General features: G+C 38.4%; 1 protein-coding gene across 1 annotated transcript in view; it reads right to left on the minus strand.

The window, feature by feature from the left end:
* ANO9 (anoctamin 9) overlaps positions 1 to 19,416 on the minus strand; it is a 73,516-nt gene that overhangs the window by 16,777 nt on the left and 37,323 nt on the right. The window contains exons 6-20 of the mRNA XM_087715827.1: positions 19,224 to 19,282; positions 18,759 to 18,841; positions 17,870 to 18,004; positions 14,373 to 14,469; positions 12,492 to 12,552; positions 11,659 to 11,741; positions 8,574 to 8,678; positions 6,448 to 6,612; positions 6,333 to 6,369; positions 5,865 to 5,976; positions 5,538 to 5,595; positions 4,914 to 5,011; positions 2,711 to 2,856; positions 2,059 to 2,211; positions 353 to 500 (exon numbers count right to left, since the gene is read on the minus strand). Coding sequence (XP_087571953.1) covers positions 353 to 500; positions 2,059 to 2,211; positions 2,711 to 2,856; positions 4,914 to 5,011; positions 5,538 to 5,595; positions 5,865 to 5,976; positions 6,333 to 6,369; positions 6,448 to 6,612; positions 8,574 to 8,678; positions 11,659 to 11,741; positions 12,492 to 12,552; positions 14,373 to 14,469; positions 17,870 to 18,004; positions 18,759 to 18,841; positions 19,224 to 19,282 — 1,540 coding nt within the window. The remainder of the gene's footprint in view (positions 1 to 352; positions 501 to 2,058; positions 2,212 to 2,710; positions 2,857 to 4,913; positions 5,012 to 5,537; positions 5,596 to 5,864; positions 5,977 to 6,332; positions 6,370 to 6,447; positions 6,613 to 8,573; positions 8,679 to 11,658; positions 11,742 to 12,491; positions 12,553 to 14,372; positions 14,470 to 17,869; positions 18,005 to 18,758; positions 18,842 to 19,223; positions 19,283 to 19,416) is intronic.

Raw genomic sequence — 19,416 nt, forward strand, 5'->3', positions numbered from 1 at the left:
TAGATTGTTTAGTAATGGGAACCCAGCGTGTGTGGTTCAACATATCATGTGAATCAAGCCACTGAGCTGAGTTATTTACGATTATTTACCATAGATAAACATGTCACACAAACAGGGAAGAGAAGCAACAGGATCCACTACAAATACAAGCTCACCAATCCTTACAAACATTACAATGTTTTTGAAACCCAGTTATATTCCTATGATGATAACAATGAAGATTATCCATATCTTTTATCCCACTAACCTTAAGCTTAGAGGAAAACTATGAACAATATATTTATTTAAATAAAAAACCAATATATGATACATTTAATTTAATAGCCATGTTAGAATTTCAGAGAATACTAACTCAATGCCAGTATTGTTCTTCTGCTTGCATGGACTGAATGTATATTGATACACCAGAATGGGGATGAAATCTGAGGTGAAGGCAATAACTAGGCCATTGCCAATGACAGAGAGTATACCAATTGTTTCTAGGATGTAGTACCAGATACCTGTAAAGGGAATGAAAAACAAAAGAGATACTATCTTAGTCCAGAGGTGGGTTCTTACCGTTTTGGATCAGTTCATCCGAGTAGCTAGTAACTTAGCTTGCCATGCCCCCAAATCAGTTCTCTCGGTCATAGGCTCCACCATCTTGTTTTTACTTCTGCGCATGCGCAGAAGGATTTTTTTTTATACTGTGCGTGCACGCATAGCATGTATCAAGCGTGTATGCTTGTGCAGCGTGTCCCTGAGCAAACCGGTAGTAGCAGCAGCTGGAACCCACCCCTGGTCTTAGTCAATATGTGGAAGAAAGAGAATTTACCCTAATTGTAATGAATCCTTACCCCTGCCCCTCATAGGGAAGAATAGTCTTTTTCCTGCAAACTGCTTTAAATATAGCATTTATTTATGGAAAATGTAGAATATAAAAGAACTGCAGGCTTCATTAATTGGAGTAACAAGGATTTCCTTCTGTCTTGGTCACTTTCTATAGAGGTACAAATGAGACTATTTTTACAAACTGCATCAGTGTTTGGTTTGGTTGCAGCAGTGCTTCAGATAGAAAGTCCATAACGAGAGTAGTAAGAACAGCCTTACCTAAGGACAAGATTATAGGATGCTCACTTCCTGTAATTCAGGATACTGCGTATAAGCACTATGCGCTTAGAGCCCAAAACATTGTTAGAGACTCTCCACACCCATCAGTGACGCTGTTTCTGTTCCTCCCCTCTGGGAGGAGGTTTCAAAGTATTTTTAACAGGACTACCAGATTCTGTAACAGCTTTGTTCCCTATGCCATCCATCTGTTAAACTCACAAGATTTGTTTCTCATGAACATGTATACATTCAAACTAGACTGTGTTGTTTCTCTGTGTGATATAATATATGTCGGTATATGCATAATTTTGTATTTAATGTTCATTCAAAATGACAATAAAGTTATTCTATCTATCATCTATCTATCTATCTATCTATCTATCTATCTATCTATCTATCTAGCTAGCTAGCTAGCTAGCTAGCTAGCTAGCTAGCTATCTAGCTATCTAGCTATCTAGCTATCTAGCTATCTAGCTATCTAGCTATCTAGCTATCTAGCTATCTAGCTATCTAGCTATCTCACTCTGAGAAAAAAAGCAATATGGAACAATGTGGTGACGTGTGTTATTTAGAGCTGTGTTATTTCTCAAACCTGGCAACTTTAACATACTAGCTGGGAAATTCTGGGCATTGAAGTTGAAAAGGTTGAGAAACACTGATTTAGAGAGAGAAATGGGAATGTTGCCTTCCTCATTTTCATTCTCCAAATAGCTTCTATCTGTACCTTCTTGCTGTGGCCAAAGCTCACTAGATCGTGACTTGGGAGACTGTACTTCAATGGTTTTAGTCAAAAGGCTTGAATTGATGTATTGCTTTGGACCTCAAAGACTATCAAAGCATTTGACTCATCCCAAAATTCTAATCCCCTTGTTTAAAAGCAGCTGTATCACAGTAAAATTGCTGTTTTGACGCATGAAACAGGCCTACCAAAAGGCTGGGAGGGGGGAATCTCTTTGATCTGCATCTTACCAATGGTGTTGGCTTTCTTGGGCACCATCCGCTTCTGCAGTTTCATCATTTTGATAGCATCCAACCGAATCTCAAAAAAGTTACTGATAAAGGCCAGTAATGGTGCAAGGGGGAAAGCAGCCACGAAAATAGTGGTGAAGCTGTACTGTATCACTAAGGATATAAAGAAGAGGATGAAAAGAGGCAGGAAATTAAACAACACAAACTTTTGATTACTAAATTTGTTGGGCTAAAAAGGATATGCATATTCTAGTCCAAGAGCTTGCAGGCAATAAGGGTACATTGATGTCTATTCCTTTTCCAAGGAAAACATCTTTCATTAAAAGAACTTTATGGGAGTTCTAGTTCAGAATGCTTGAGCTTTATGAGTGACAATGCAATACCTTAACTGTACTGGACATATACAAGTTAGATTCAAGATGTTAACGTTATTACTGTGATCAAGAATATTTCTTTCAAAGCATTGGTGATAAGAAGTACTGAAAGCAATCAATTCAACAATACAGCTACAGTATTTCATTCTCTTGTTCCTCAAAACTATTGTGTAGCTTTGACTGACAAAACAGCCAGCATTCTAACCTTAGTTTGGCCCCCATCATAGGTTGCTGAGTCTTATAATGTTCTGTGAGCTTTTCCACTGAACTTCACTTACTCATCTCCATGTATTCATCAAACAAGGTGAAGACATTGACTTCATTGAGCTGATAGTTCCATAGCCATTCCTCCTTGCACGAGTCCTGGGATGTCTCCTCCACATGGGGCTTTCTGTGCAGCAAGCGGCACTTGTAGGTCAGGGAACTGAAGTGGCAAACATGTAATATTACGGAAAGTAAGATTCAAAAGTAGACATCTGTCAACTGTTACGGTGCTCATGAATATCCACTGTTAAGGAGGCTAACAACAGACATAATCCACCCACCCTACAACTTGATGACTTCCCCAAATGGGAAACCCACAACTCCCATTTTCCCAAATTCTCAACTAATTACGTTGCCTTTCTTTTGAATTATATATATATATATAACTCCCATTTTCCCAAATTCTCAACTAATTACGTTGCCTTTCTTTTGAATTATATATATATATATATATATATATATATATATATATATATATATATATATATATATATATATATATATATATATATATATATATATATATATATATATATTCATGAAGGCTAAAATATCTGCACTGAACAGTTCATAGATTGCTCTCCAAATAGCCATTTGAATGTTCCTGCAAAGAAAACAGCTATTCATAGGCTTGATTCACACTGGAGGTAACACTTCTGTTCCCTTGGTATTTATTTTTTTTAATTACACAGCCACACATCTCACCTGACTCTGAATAGCTCACACATTAAACAGCAAAAGCAAACACATATAAATAAAATTTAAAACAGTTAACTTTAAGCATTAACAAATATCAATAGAAGAGAATGTTTCTAGCTCAGGAATGGGGTCCTTGGTGCTCTCTGAGCTTGCTTCTTCAGTGTGATGTTACTTAATTGGGTAATGAAATGTCTGAAAGAAGACAACCACACTCAGAGATCATCAAGGACTTCATTGGAAAAAAAAAAGAAGTTCATGAAAAGGCCAGCCTACAGCTCACAGACAATACAGCTATCTTGGAGAGTCTCCATGCCCAGAGGATCCTGATGGCGCTCTGAGATTGAGCCAATCTAACCTCAGGAAGGATGACGTTCCAGGGGGCGGGTGCAGCTGCACAAAAGGTTCTCTTCCTGAGTCCTATCAGATGAAACCCTTTTGTAGATGGGACCCATAACATGCTCATCTGTATAATGTAGGAACTCTTGGAAAACAACTAGCTATGTTCCATTTACGAAGTGAGGCAATTTCTTTAAAAATTGCTTCTCTATGTATGATGAGATGGGCAATTGCCAGATACCAAACCACTTGTGGACTTCCAAGTTCCGAAGAAATTTCAGTTGTCAGCTAAATTTGACAGCATATTTCCAATCAAACTTCATTGGGAGAATAAAGAAATCAAATGAGTTAAGTTTCAGAGAGGCTTAATGCACTTTTACACTGCAAAGCAAATAAAAACTGGGCCCTGCTCTGCCATAGTAATTATAATCCTGCAGAAAGCCACCACTCTGTACATCAACATTATGTCACTGTGCTGCCCTCTGGCTGCTGACAAAAGGTGGTTTTTTTAAAAAAGTGCAGAAGCAACAAGCAAGGTTTTGTTCAAGAAATATTTGTGATAGGATTCCTGCCATTTACCAGCTCAAGATGCACTTAAATAGGATTCCACAATGGGGCAAACGGTTGTAACCATGTGTATAAGTCCTTAACCACAGGCACGTGAACAAAGTCCTTGCCCTCACTCCCTACGTCAAAGTGCTTATACAGAGCTACCATATGTGTGCAGGGGAGAAGAAGCACAATAGTAAAAAGGGAAAGCACAGAATGTTGTTATTCCACAATCGCCAACTCCAGAAGACCCTTCTTCGTGCCATGGTTCTCCAACTGTTTAATGTAAAAATGCATGCTGCATATCTCACAGGCACATGTTGAAGAAAGTAATGCCATTGCAGGATGTTGTATCCTAGATGTAGATGATTTAAGCATATGGGCTGCACTACATCTTCCCAAAGAAGAGATGTCCCACACATATCCCTAGATATTGGCTCACCTGCTTTGAAAGAACAAAACTCCTTCCTTGCCTTGAAGTCAAAGAAGTACAGTTCAACATTTCTTTTCCCAGAATTGAACTTGTCATTGCATGCATGCATACACATGCACACGCACAAACTTTTTTCACTTGAGCTGCAAGTGTGCAATGATCTGGAAAAATGAAGAGTGAGTTGGATTTGATCTACTTACGGAAGAAAGTACTCCACGAGGTTGCTGAGAGTTTGCTTTAATGTCATAATTACAAACATCTGAATGAAAAGGTCTGTAATGCAACCACTCGGATGACACTAGACAAAGAAAAAGGAATGCGCTGTAAGCAAAGAGTGCTTCCAATGTCATTTTGTTTTGTACTCTCACTCTGCAAAAAGGCGTACGAGGAAAGAAAATGACGCACATTTGTACATTTGTTACGTTTTTTTCCAGCTTTCCCTCTCAAGAGCTCAAGGCGGCATACAAGGTCTTTCTTATATCCATTTTATTCTCTCCCAAATCAAATATCACACTGAGAAAGAGTGATCCACCCAATTGGTTCTAAGTACATGATCTGAACTTGTCTTATGCATCTTGCATCCATGCCTACCCATTACTGTCATGAACACATGTATTAGGATGCTTCCTTCTGGTAACTTTTTATAGAACATTTAGAATGCAAGTCAAACGTTATTGTGAGATTTAAGCAACAGAATAATCTCCATCTGGAGCCAAGATTTAAACCATCCCAATATGCTAAGAGATTGATGAAAACAGATGAATGAGAAAGTAATTTAATAGGAGATCAAGTCAGGAGTGGAAAAGGGGATTGTAGTAGCTTACTTCTTCCAATCTCCATTTGCCAGCCACACGTACATAAGATCCTGGACGGCCATTAATCCTAATAAGGAAGTGAGATTAAAATATAAATTGTTCCCAATCCTAATGATAGCTTTGATAATTATCATATACAGAATGATACATTAAAAAATCCCAACAAGAGTCAGGTCTTCAAAGGACATGGATAAATGAAGAATTGAGGGTAGGAATCTAAAGTTTTCAATAATGTGGCAAATTTTTCAATAAAACGTAGATCTTGAGTTTCAGCTCTAATACCTGCAGTTGCCCAATACCTACACAACTCTCCCAAGTTTACTACTTACTGTTTACCTCCCTAAGAAGAAAGCAACGTAGATCAGAGAAGAGAAATGGGTGAAGAACTGGAAGGTGAAGACTTTGATGGTATAGCTTTTCTCTCGCTCGCTGAATGATCTTGGCCTCTCTGGGGGAAAAAAGGCATAAAACTATACAGTCAATTATAGCCCTTGGAACATCTGATGTTGTCTCAGGCATGCCTTACTCAGTTTCAAGAAAGTATTTGTCATGAAGCACTGAACATCTCTGTAGTGAGTCTTCATTCATCCCCTACAGAAATCTTCAGCTATCAAGTTGTTTTCCAGTTGTATTGAGATTCAATTTGCTTCATCCTTCATGATTGCCCATGCTATCTTGAGCTGCCAGAAGTTACAGCCCAAAACAGCTGGACAGCTCAGATGAAAACAGGCTGCTCTACAGTCATTCAGTACATATATATTTCAAATAGAAGGATGAATGTATACAGCATCAGATTCTTCTTACCTAGTTCACAGAGGTAGTGTGCAATATACTTGTTCACCTGTAATAGAAATATAAATTATACAAGTGCAGAGTGCCTGCGAAACAGACAGCTTCAAAATAAGCAGCAAGTGTGTACCTTGGTCATAATGATGATGCTTAAGTAGTGCATCACTGCACCTGTCAGGACTGCCACCGTAGTGGCTTTCTCTTGAAGAAATTTTGAGTTGGATTGAGTAAACATTACTGTCACCACAACCCTGTAGATGACCAAGGCATGGGCAATCCCAATCAGCACACATATCTAAAAAGAGGTAAGAAAGTATTGATAGCACCAAAAAGGAAAACATCAGAAGAACAGTGGAAGGCCAGGTGGTCCATCATGTAAGCATGATAAAACTACATCAATTCCATCTAAAGAGTAGTGGGTTGCCAATTTTTTTTACTACCGATTTGGGTGCACTCCTGTGCGCAATCGCGTGTGACATTCGGGTGGGTAGGCGGAGCCTCCCACCACCATTACCGGTTCACCTGATTCGGGCTGAACAGGGAGCAACCCACCTCTGATCTAAAGACATGGGTTATGACCTATGTTGATTAAATAATAAAGTTATTAGTCTTGAAAGTGCCATAAAGTGCCATAAACTCTAAATGTTTAAGTGCTGACTGATTCATACTACCTCTCTGAAAGTTTTGCTTGGTTTTTGTTTTTTTAATAGGAAGATGGAACAGAAGATGGCTGGCTAATCTTTTCTCTCTGCCACTTCTTATCCGTAGAAAGTTCTGCTAAGCTTAGATTTTGAAAATAATCTTCTAAAAATAAAATTTCCAAATTTCTCTTTTTGGAAAAGAGAATTATGAAACAGTATAAATAATCTGCTGATTTGTGACAAATTTCAGCTCCATCTGGAAGGAAAGATCTGGGTTTTATTTTCATAAAAACCTCCAATGTTTGAAGCTTCTTGGAGAGTTTCACAATGGCCAGAATTATTTTTTCCCTACTTTCCTAGCTCCCAAATGGGATCAGAATCCCATTTGTGTATCCAAGTTTTGGAAGAGCAGCACAAAGTCCCTTTAGGGAACCTTCAGAATACAAATTTTGACTAAAGTGGACCATCTTTTAAAGAACATCTCAGTTTTGGCAACTGTAGTGATGCTATGTGATCTGTGGCAATGCCCAATCCCTCATACATCTATGGGTTCAAAGTTTAAGATTATTGATGTGCCAGGACAGCTGAATGGTAGGTTTAATTAATGGGGGCAAGAACTGGATTGTAGAAAAAAACTTCCATTTCCTGTATCCATTTCTGTTTGAATATACAGTAATCCTGTGGGTTAGACAAAGTAGTACGGGCCAGAAAAATGAACTAAGGATTTAAGCTGCTGAAAGTGATACTGTCAGCTGCCTTCCAGGAGATTATTGTGTCACCTGTCTGGGTGTTTAAGTTTCTTTATTAGCATTTTAATAAATGTGATATTAGCTTTGTAGCATGGCATCCATATTTCCCTTTAAAGTATAGAAAACCATGTTTTTCTTTTAAAGAAAGCCATTTCTTCTTTTGATAGGGAGAACTAGCCTTTCCAACAACTAAACAATAGGGAGCGTATTCTAGAAGTCCTTGAATATTTGCAAGTATATTAACATATTGACTCAATTGGGAAATAAGGTGATATAGCCCATAAATTTGCCACTTGTGGAATATTATCTGGAATCAATGCTTTCTGGATTCAATTTTCACATGAAATGAATGTCTTTTATTGTTTGCTTTCCATCACATATACTGAATGTGTGTATTATTTGTTTTCATAGTCTATTAAAAATCTTCCCACCCTTAATAAATACTTTATGCTTTGCCTGAATTACTTAAGTGATTCATATTTTCAAGTTTGCAAAAAATTCCCATTGCAAAGGGTAAAATTGTTTTCTCTCCCAAATTCAGGGAGTAGATCTTCACTCCATACAAACCCCATGCCTAAACTTCTAGGTAACAATTGTATCTTATTCACATATCCCATTGGTGTCCAGCTGGCATACTCTTTCACCATAAGCAGTGAAGACCAGGGAAAAAATGTAATGCATGCTTTGCCTATTATCTAGGCATATATAACATTGCTTATTTTTATTATTTAGAAATAAAGAAATCTTTTGAAATGCCTTTTCATTTACAGGAATCTCTTCTAATTATACTCCAAAGGTGTAGTATTTTTGTTATAAAAATCCAAAATAAATATGAAAAGTAAATTATGAAAACCATCTCCACGTACCATAATAAGAGCTAAAATAAGCACAATTATACTGCGGATATATGAATGCTGATACTTCTCAGGGGTTTTTTCAGGATTATTGATGAGCTCCAAAGCCACTTCCTCCTACAGAAAGAGGTACAGTCACACTTAGCAACCTCTTGTCAAGGTTTCCATTTCTATAAATGTGGGAAGAAAACATCATTATTTGTTCTATTCAGAAAAGAGACTACAAGGAAGAAAGCTTTATTACCTCTTCTGACTCAGCTTTTTCACTCCTATCAATTTTGTGATCCCAGTGGTAACAGTAATCACATTTTTCTTAAATGTCTGAAGGCTTTAAAATTCTGAGGTTATTAAAGTGAGAAGAGAATCTTTTCCTTTATTCCAATTTTATTTCATGATGGTCTCTTGTAGCCAATCAGACTTGGCATTAAGATAATGCTTGAAATCAAAGTTTGAATTGGGATAATATTGTATTTCAGGGACAAACTCTGGATTAAAAAATGTTTTTAATCAGCAGCAACATACTAAATGATTAGTTTGCCATTTACTTTTGCCTGTTCCCCAATTCTGCAGTAAAAAAAAAATCCATGGTGAAGTTAGGGGTGAAAGCTGTGGTGACACAGTGGTTAGAATTAAATATTGCATGCTAACTCTGCTCACTGCCAGAAGTTTGATCCTGACAGGCTCAAGGTTGATTCAGCCTTCCATACATCTGAGGTCAGTAAAATAAGGACCCAAATTGGTGAAGGCAATTTACTGACTCTGTAAACTTCTTAGAGAGCGCTGTAAAGCACTATGAAGCGGTATATAAGTCTAAATGCTATTGCTATTTCAGTTCAGCTGCACTAATAAGAGCTACCAGTAGGATATTATGATTATATAGGACTAGCCAATGCAGCCTGAATTCTGACTCTATGGTATGTAAAAGTATATTAGCTACCTCTGTGAATTATCCTCAGAACCTAACAGAAGCAATCAAATAATCCAGCAATTGTAAAACTATTATAATCTCTATTTCATAGGAGATGGAGACCTACGTTAAATTTCCTCAAGTATATGCTGCCCTCATCCCAACCAACAAGATTAGAAATCTCTTTTCCTAAGAGATTTTTGGGATCATTTGCTCATTTCTGTGATTAGGGGTACATAACTGTGTGCAAAATACAGACATGAGACAACTGAGTTAAAATATGCAAAACATTTGCATACAAAGACAGAAATGGGACAGAAAGCAGTTGGGCTGCAAAAAAAATTCCCAGGCTAATGAAACAAAAAAAGGCAAATGCTTCCTATTTCTACGTCTTTTCCAGGAAATGCCAGAGACAGATCTTTCTATATGCAAATAAGTGCTCTGATTCCACTACTACCCTAATAGCCTCATAAATCAAGGATTGAATATGTGAAGCTATTTTATACAGTGATACACAATTGTCCCAAATAATAAAATACTCTCTTTCAGAGATCTGAGACCGTTTTATTTAGATGATAGGATACAGCTAAAAGCAAGTGTGAGAAGTATATGTGACCCAGGGGTGGGTTTCAACCGGTTCGCGGCGGTCCCTGCGAACCGGGGCAAACCCAGAAGTAAGTAACTTCCGTGAACGGCAAAGGGCCCACCCGCCCACCCGTGCTCCTTACCCGGTTTTGACGAGTTCTGCGCTTCCACGCATGCGCAGGATGCATACAGTGCCTGCACGATCCTCCAGGAGCAGCTGGAGCATTGCACAGACGCTAGTACGCATGCGTGCACCGCGCGCGTGCACGAGGACGCCGCCGGCCCCGTTCCAACCGAACTGGTTGGAACGGGGCGAGAAACCCACCCCTGATGTGACCCCATGTCTCTTTTACTTCAATTAAAGGTAAAGATTCCCCTCGCATATATGTGCTAGCCGTTCATGACTCTAGGGGGTGGTGCTCATCTCTGTTTCAAAGCTGAAGAGCCAGCACTGTCCGAAGATATCTCCGTGGTCATGTGGCCTGTGTGACTAAACACCAAAGGTGCACGGAATGCTGTTACCTTCTCACCAAAGTTTGGCTGCTATTTTTTCTACTTACATTTTTACATGCTTTTGAACTGCTAGGTTGACAGAAGCTGGGACAAGTAACGGGAGCTCACTCTGTTACGTGGTGCTAAGGATTCAAACCGTCAACCTTTCTGATCAACAAGCTCAGCATCTTTGCCACTGAGCCCTTTGCGTCACTTCAATTACCAACATTCAAAACGGACCGATTCAGAGTTTAACTCACCACCACTTATTCTGTCCTGACCAACCCAGCCGGAAGTTTGATTAAGAATTACAATGCCTATATAAAAATCCTAACTGTCACAGAAAATTCACAAAATAAGCTTCTTTAAGGAACCTTTATAAAAACCTGGAGATATATACAATAAAGAATAGTGCTAAATCAACAATTTATGAAATGAAAGACACAGGCCTTCCTAAACTGAGCTGACAGACAATCCAACAACTACCATTGTTATTCCTTGTTTCAAATCCTGAAATGACAATCTGAAGACAAGAGAAAATTTCTAGGAATCTCAACTGGAACTACTGTTCAACTGTAATAGAGCTTTTTTACTGATCTCTGCCTCAGTGCAAAATTGCTGAAGTTTCTACCAACATTTTCAAGTGATATTAGCATTAATATCAGGTGGCAGTCAGCAATATAGCATCTGCAACATACCAGATGGCACCCAGTGCAACCTGTCCACTAATAATAGGAAAATACAATAAGAGCTTTGTGATTTTGCATGGAATCTCTTTGAGCATTTGGAACATGTAAACATGGATTGTTTTAATTTAATTTCAGTTACTGGTGTTCAAAACATTGCATAAAAGGACTCTATTGGGAATTGGGGCCATTTGCCTAAAAATTGATGATTCTTGGTCTAAGATACAAGTAGAAGTGTTAACTCCTTATTTATGTATTTATTTATGGAAGAAAGTATGTATGTATGTATGTATTTATGCAATATGTCAGGTTAGACATCAGCACCTGTCTAGTAGCTGTTCTTATACTAAAGCTATTAAAGAAGAGGTTTTTTTCTTGCCATCAGAGATATTAACAGTGTTCTTATGTATGAGGAAACTGGCCTTACCTCTTCTTCATCCCACTGGTACATATTCCAATGATTGACAATTTTAGCTCTGTGTCGCTTCCATACCTCCAAAAATACAGTGGCTGTACATTAAGGACAAATAAGATAAAGAGGGAGGGAGGGAGGGAAGGAGGGAGGGAGGGGGGAACAAGAAAGTAGGGAGGGTGAGACAGAGAGACAGCAAACATACCATTTTCAATCTCTTCCATGAATCCTCCAGTATTCTGCATAGAATGGGGCAATTCATTTTATAAAATTTATAGAAGGCATTTTAGAGCGACCACAACTGTTTATAAAAGCTATACCAAGATCTGTGCCTAATGCACAGAGTTGATTGCAAGCAAGGTAACCTAGTATGCTTCTCCAAGTTCCATGGAGTGCATTTAAAACAAAACAGTAGCTATTACTTTCAAAAAGTATATTAGGATATATAAAGATAATGTTTCCTTTGAATCAAGCCTGATGCCTACTGATATCTTTGGTCGTATGCCACAGGGAAGTGGCTTGCTATTCATATCCTCTGCCTTTAAAAGAATATATATATTAATCTATGTGACAGCCTTGGTATTTCCCAGTGGTCTCCTATCCAACTACTGCCCAGGTCCATTGAGATCAGCCAAAGTATGCAGAGGATATATATTTCTAAGGGAATGTTAAGAATATAATGTAACATATACAATGATTTGTTTCCCATAAGATACTGCATATTTTCTTAGCATAATAAGAGATTAAAAATATTTTGGAAATGAAGAGGAGAAAGGATTGTCCTGTGGACAGAAAAGGGCTTATATTTAAACAGGATTTCTCATGAAACCAATCTTCCGCAAGCTTACCCCAGACAGTCATGAACATTGCAAACAGAACTGTCCCTTTATTGTCAACCACACGGGTGATCTAAAAGGTAAAAAGAAAAAAAGAGAAGAGGTAAATCACAAGAGTTCTTTGGAAAACAGTATGTGGCTTTTTCCCCCACAATGTTGCTTTTTGTCATTCTGCTTTCTTTGATCACATATGCCCCACTTCCCCTGTGAACATGGATGGGTGGGCCATTCAGCTGCGACACGGATCATAAAGACATCATAAATTCTTTTCTTATATTTAAGTGAAATATAACTGTAAGTGGTGTTCATTATTTCTGGTTCTAGTTCCTATAGCAGCGGAAAATGGATTCCTATTCATGTTCCCTATGGCACCTTTTTACATACATAGAATAGAATGAGCTGGAAGGAACATTGAAGGTCTTCTAGTCCAGCCTCCTGCTCAAGCGGGCGAACCTATACCATTTTATGAATATATGAATACAAATATAATGTCACTTTCTTAGTCTTATTTTTTTCAGATGCACCACCCCATGTTCCTTCAGCTTCTCCCTTTAGGGTATCTCCTCAAATCCCTTCTAGCCGCTGCTTCACAATGCTGCCTCATGTTCAGCTTGTGGTCAATGTCCACACCTAAGTCTCTCTCCAATATAGCATTTCAAAGCCACATATTCTCTATCTTAAGATGCGTGCCCCACATTTCTCCTCTCTAAATATAAATCCTTACAATTCTCCCTTTTATACCTAGGATATCTTGATTTCTCAGACCAATTTTCCAAACTGTCCTGTTTAGACTGAAATCTCATTCTCTTATTCTGAGTGTTAGCTTGACCTTCCAATTTTCTCTCATCCCCAATTATGCTAAGCAGCCAATCAATGCCTTTAGCTAGGTCGTTAAATTAAAATGGTGAGTAATACTGGTCCCAACATAACTGGCTATGTCTCCCCAATTTAATGTAAAGTCCATAATTTTTATTGTGTGAGTGTGTTAGCTAGCCAGTTGTGGATCCCCTGTGCTGTCATGGTATCTAAATTACTCCTTAACAGCCTGGCAGTGAGAATGTAATGTGGAAACTTGTCAAAACTTTTCCTGAAACTGAGGTTGATTACATACCTAGCAGTCACATTATCCACTAAAGGAAAATCTCTTATGATCTATTTTGGACAAAGTAATGCTGATTTCTAGCAATTGTGTCATTATTTTGGAGATATTTTTGAAGGAGCATTAGAGGGTCAAGCAAAAGACTATACATTGAACTCATCAAAACACTCATGGAACTATATGGTATCAAATTAAGCAACTACCCACTTTATAAGTGTCTGTTTATTTATTTATTTATTTATTCTTTTATTTATTTTTCAAATTTATATAGTGCCCATCTGACAAATCAAATGACTCTTGATTTGACAAGGGAAACTGAACTCTTAGTTTAGCCATAAAATATTTAGAAGGCCAAAGTCTGATGGTCAGGTGGGAAAAGATGCCGAGAAGCAAGCCAAACTTTTGGAAAACAAAGGAAGTAACCCCACCCTCTATATTCATGGAAGTATGATGCTTTGTTCTTTCAAAATCCCATTGCCTTTTTTTAGTACTGCCCCATTATCTGATAGTTGTTCTCTGAGAGTCTCACTCACCTCAGTATTGAAGTTAAACCCTAAGGCTGATACCACTGGAACCATATTTATTTCTCTCCCTTTTTGCAAGAAGACCACATTTGCTCTTCTCAGGCCCTCTGCCTCTTCCCTAGATCTCCTTGCAAGCAGATCAAAAGATACTTTTCTGCAGCCTCCACTGAGAAAGCATACCTACCTGTGGATATTCTGTTTCTTGGGCAGTATAAGTACTAGAATCACAAGAGAACCACAAGACCTAAGTGAGATATTTTATGTTCTTACCTTGGCATATGTGCAAGTTTCTGATAAAATCCAAAATGGACACTTCTGGTCACAGAGTGGACACATGATGGTAGTGTTGGCCTCACAGATTTCTTTACTAAATCAGAGAAATAAACAAAATTGGACATTTGCTGGTTTATTATCCCTACAATTCAATAACAGGGCACAGCCAGAACAGGTTGATATTGGTTGTCCTTGACTACAATGCTCATCTATTCCATCCCTGCAAAATTTCATAGATGGCGATCAATTGCTTTGCATGTTACATTTTTTGGAGACACAATATGTCAATATTATAGCAAGAGTAATAAGTTATCATTCCTGATCAGTTTGGATAAGTACCATTTAAGCATATTTATTGGCTTCCCTTAAGGAATTCCTTCTCCCAAAGTAATTCAGGGCTCACAATATGTTAAAAATATAAAAGTCACTCATGCTATTATTAGAAACCATCTAAAACACAAAAACGTCAGAAAATGTAATAATGGTTGTAAAAGAATATTTGGGGGAAATACTATAATTATAAAGACAAAAAGAAATCAAAGCGTTATTACAACCAAAGCATGAAGAACTGCAATGATTTGTTGATCTTTAAGCAATAATGTGGTATGAAACAATCCTAGGGAGAAAAAAGTGGGTTGTTAGGTAAGTCACCTGCAAAAATTCCTGCAATTATTAGATTGTAGCACTCTTCAGAGTGCAAAGGGCATATGATGTCACCTCTATAGATGCATGGATAATATCACACATATACACACAAATGTGATTTTGAGGTCAATTTTTTTATCCTTTTGTGCCCTTGTTGCATAAATATCATGATGGCAATATCCCACATTCCTTATCAAGCACTAAAGGGGAAAAGTTCTCCAGAACTAGAATACTTTGAGAATGGGTCTAACTGTTGGCCTTCCTTAAGGACAATGATTGCCTACGTTATACTATCAAGATCCATAATTTCACATCAGATAAGATCTGCCCAACCTGACACTTAGGAAAAGACTCTCTCAAGCCAAACTAAATTCCTAGTGACTTCATAAACAGGTACATGTAGTTTTTTGGGTTGTTTTGCAATAATAAGAAATGAATTCACCATCTTCTTCTGGAATATTTTTCAGCTTCCCAGGTCAGCCTACAGTTTTAGGATTTCTTGGGAGTCTCCTAATCTCTCCTGAGATTGTGGATTTGGGGGTTTCATGAGCTGTAATCCATAATCATCACAATTATGACAAATCACAGCTTGAACCATCTTGCTTTGCATGTAATGAGTCTATTTCATATATTAGTTTCACCTTTTAAGTTGCATTACTGAAATAAATGAACTTTTGCATGATATTCTAATTTTTTGAGTTTCACCTGTATTATCCAGATCTTGTCTTGCTTCGCTTTTTGAGACAATGTATTTTTCTTTAGAATCACAGGTATTCCCTGACTCAGTCAACAAATGAGTACTGGTCAGAGGAAGTGGTTTTGTCACCAACCTCATGAGCCAGCCTAGAAGCTCAGAAGAAATTCCAGAGCACTTTCCCATAACTGGTCTGTTCATGATTAAATGTCTAAGGCTTCCAGGGGAAAAAGTGGTTCAGTCTTTGCTCAACCAGAAAAGTCCTGCATGTTTTCTATTGGAAAAAAAATGTTGAAAAACACAATTACAAAATCAAACTATACAGTATGATCAGTGGTGGGATTCAAAAAATTTTACTACCGATTCTGTGGGTGTGACTTGGTGGTAGTGGCATGGCTTGATGGGGGGGCAGGAGAAGGATACTGTAAAATCTCCATTCCCTCCCCACTCCAGGGGAAGGTTACTGCAAAATCCCCATTCCCTCCTGATCAGCTGGGACTCGGGAGGCAGAGAATAGATGGGGGAGAGGCCAGTCAGAGGTGGTATTTACCGGTTCTCCGAACTACTCAAAATTTCCTCTACTGGTTCTCCAGAACTGGTCAGAACCTGCTGAATACCACCTTTGAGTATGGCATTCTACAAAAGCAAAAAGGATATCACATCCAACTGAACAACTGAGTAGCAATCGAAACTCTGATGGCTGGCAGAAACATTATGTATGACATAATAAAGATTTACAGGCAAGATAGTCCTTGTTATTTGACGCTGGATCCTTCAACATCCAGACTACACCCACAGGTTCTTTGGTTGCACAAAGACTTTTTTTCCCTTGGAAACCTTTTGTATCATCCATAGAAGCTAGAATCATTGATGTGCCAGGAAAAAACTAGCAACTACCAGATACAGTAGTTTCTTTATTTGATTGGTTGAATTTTCCCTTTTCAAAATTGCTGCAGGATTGCAGGCAATATTCAAAGTATTGGACTTGACTTTCTGTAGGTTCATCCAGAGTGGAAAGGCATTAGTTGACTCCAGGATGTTGTTTTATTGGATAAATATTAAAGGTAAGGTAAAGGTTCCCTCACACATATGTGCTAGTTGTTTTCGACTCTAGAGGGCAGTGCTCACTTCCGTTTCAAAGCCGAAGAGCCAGCGCTGTCTGAAGACATCTCCGTGGTCATGTGGCAGGCATGACGAAACACTGAAGAGGCATGGAACACTGTTACCTTCCTACCACGGCGATCCCTATTTTTCTACTTGCATTTTTACATGCTTTCGAACAGCTAGGTTGGCAGAAGCTGGAACAAGTAATGGGAGCTCACTCCGTTATGCAGCACTAGGGATTCAAACCATCAAACTGCCGACCTTTCTGATTGACAAGCTCAGCATCTTATCCACTGTGCCACCACATCCCACTGGATAAATATTAGGAAATAATTAATCTAATATTTCTATCATTTACTTCTTTGCTTAGATCACCTCATATAATATTGCTTCTTAAAGTGCACGCTATTAATAACTCTTCTCTTTCATCTGCTCCTCATATTGGTTATGGGCCTTTCGTTTGTTCCAGATTTCCATGGCACACTTCAATGGGTCCACATAGAGCAAAAAAAAAAAGCCCTGACAAATGATTCTGCCTCTTTCCAAACTGCTTGTATCTACACAGGAAGGCAACAACTGGAAAAGATTCCTCCAGGATTAGCCATGTACTGGCTTCTCCTTCCCAGTGTTACGCTTGAATTGGTTCCAGTCCATAACAAAACAAAAAAAAAGGTTGCACGAGGGCTGAGGAATAAGGACCAAGTAACTATGCAATCAGAGGGCTGAGAAATATTTGGGATTGTTTCAACAATTGCCTGCTCTTGACTGGGGAGGTCCAATGTGGGTGCATGACTGATTTTATAGATTGGAGGGTCTACCAATCCATTAGAGGAAAGAGGAAGTGGGGGGAGAGAAGAAATACAAAGAGAAGAAAGCTGTGGCCTGCTCAAAATCATTGCTCCCTTCTCTAGCCTCAGATGCCTATTAACTGGAGGAAGCAATGACAAAAGACCAAGAGAGTGGTTTCCCTTTCTAAACATTCAAAGGTGGCCTCACTCTTCCTCCTCCTCATCGTCCTGCCATATTTTCACCAGCAAAAAGAGCAACTCACCTGATCTGACTGGAACTGAAGCTGATGGAGCCGTAGATGAAAAGAATAATACCGGGCACAGCAGCTATTAACAGGACGCATGTATACCAGCCCAGCCAAGCATAATAAAGAGCAATCTTCTCCCCAAAATATATTCTGAAAAGGAAAAAGTATACTTTGAAAGAATTGTCCAAACAACATTGCTTGCCTCTAGTTCTGGATCTGAAAGAACTTCCACTAAATCAGTGGTTCCCAACCTGTGGGTCTGGACACCTTTAGGGGTCAAATGACCCTTTCACAGGGGTCACCTAAGACCATCAGAAAACACATATTTTCGATGGTGTTAGGAACCAAGACACCAATTTTATGGTTGGGGGTCACCACAACATGAGGAACTGTATTAAAGGGTCGCGGGATTGGGAAGGTTGAGAACCACTGCACTAAATTAAGACGTTTCCAAGCCAATACCTTATTTTACAAAAGCGGTCAATGAACGCTAGTCCCAGAGACACAAAAGAGAGTAGCAGATTGCACTGAACATTGGTGAAACCCAATGATTCGGTTTCTAAGTACTGGATTATTAACGTATGTTCAAAAATTGAGCGGCACAGACAAGAGCTGTAGGAGGGTTTAATCTTCATATCATATCAGTGAAATATCAAAGAACCATCTCTTCTTCAAGTGAAGCAGATTGTTAACTGAAGCACATGACATTTCAGTTTGTGACAGCATGATCTCAATTTGGAAACAAAAAAGGAATACAATTTAAATCTTATTTAAATGTTTCTTTCTTTTAGATAAGGAAATAGAACACAAAGAGCTATTTAAATTAACGTGATGATGTTTTTATTACAGTAATTTCACATTTCAAAGCATCCTCATCAATGTTTCGAAATCCTCTGTCCCTTACCTGATTTTACTGATTGGTTGCCTATTGAAGACTTGTCTCCACTGAGCCCAATTCATTTTCAGAAATCCACCCAGATCTTCTCTCTAGATAAAATAATGCAATTAAACATGTTAAAACTGAAAGATTATATATTCTGTAAACAATTTTACAGCCCTGAGTAATCAGCACCTACAAAATGCTACAAAACACAGACACAGTTGTCAAGCAAAGCTTTTCTTCTACCGATTAATGCATTGTAAATACATTTTCTGACATTTATTTTAGCCTCTTCTTCTAATTAAACACAAGTAAATCTTCCCTTACCATCACCACTGCTATCCCTAATACTAGAGCAACTTGTAATGGTCTTTCTCTCTGGATCCAGAAATCAAGACAAAAGATTCGACTCCATTCTTCAATCTAAGCTCACTGTTCAATTTAACATCTGCATTCATCAGCTTTAGATTGGCCTTCAGACTTCCTCACCTCATGTAAAGGAAATGCAGTTTCAAACACTTTCTTCTTTATCAGGTCACGAAGCTTCTCTAGTAGCAGAAGAGAAACAAGATCAAGATCTTTCCCTCCTAAAAGTAAAGTTCTGCCAGGATATTTCTTTCAAATAGAGTCTACACCCATGATGGCGAACCTATGGCACACGTGCCTGAGGTGGCACACAGAG

Source organism: Thamnophis sirtalis, unplaced genomic scaffold (assembly GCF_051295495.1).
Source record: "Thamnophis sirtalis isolate CommonGarterSnake01/CBP01778 unplaced genomic scaffold, rThaSir2_p1.2 scaffold_1, whole genome shotgun sequence".
NCBI lineage: Eukaryota > Metazoa > Chordata > Lepidosauria > Squamata > Natricidae > Thamnophis > Thamnophis sirtalis.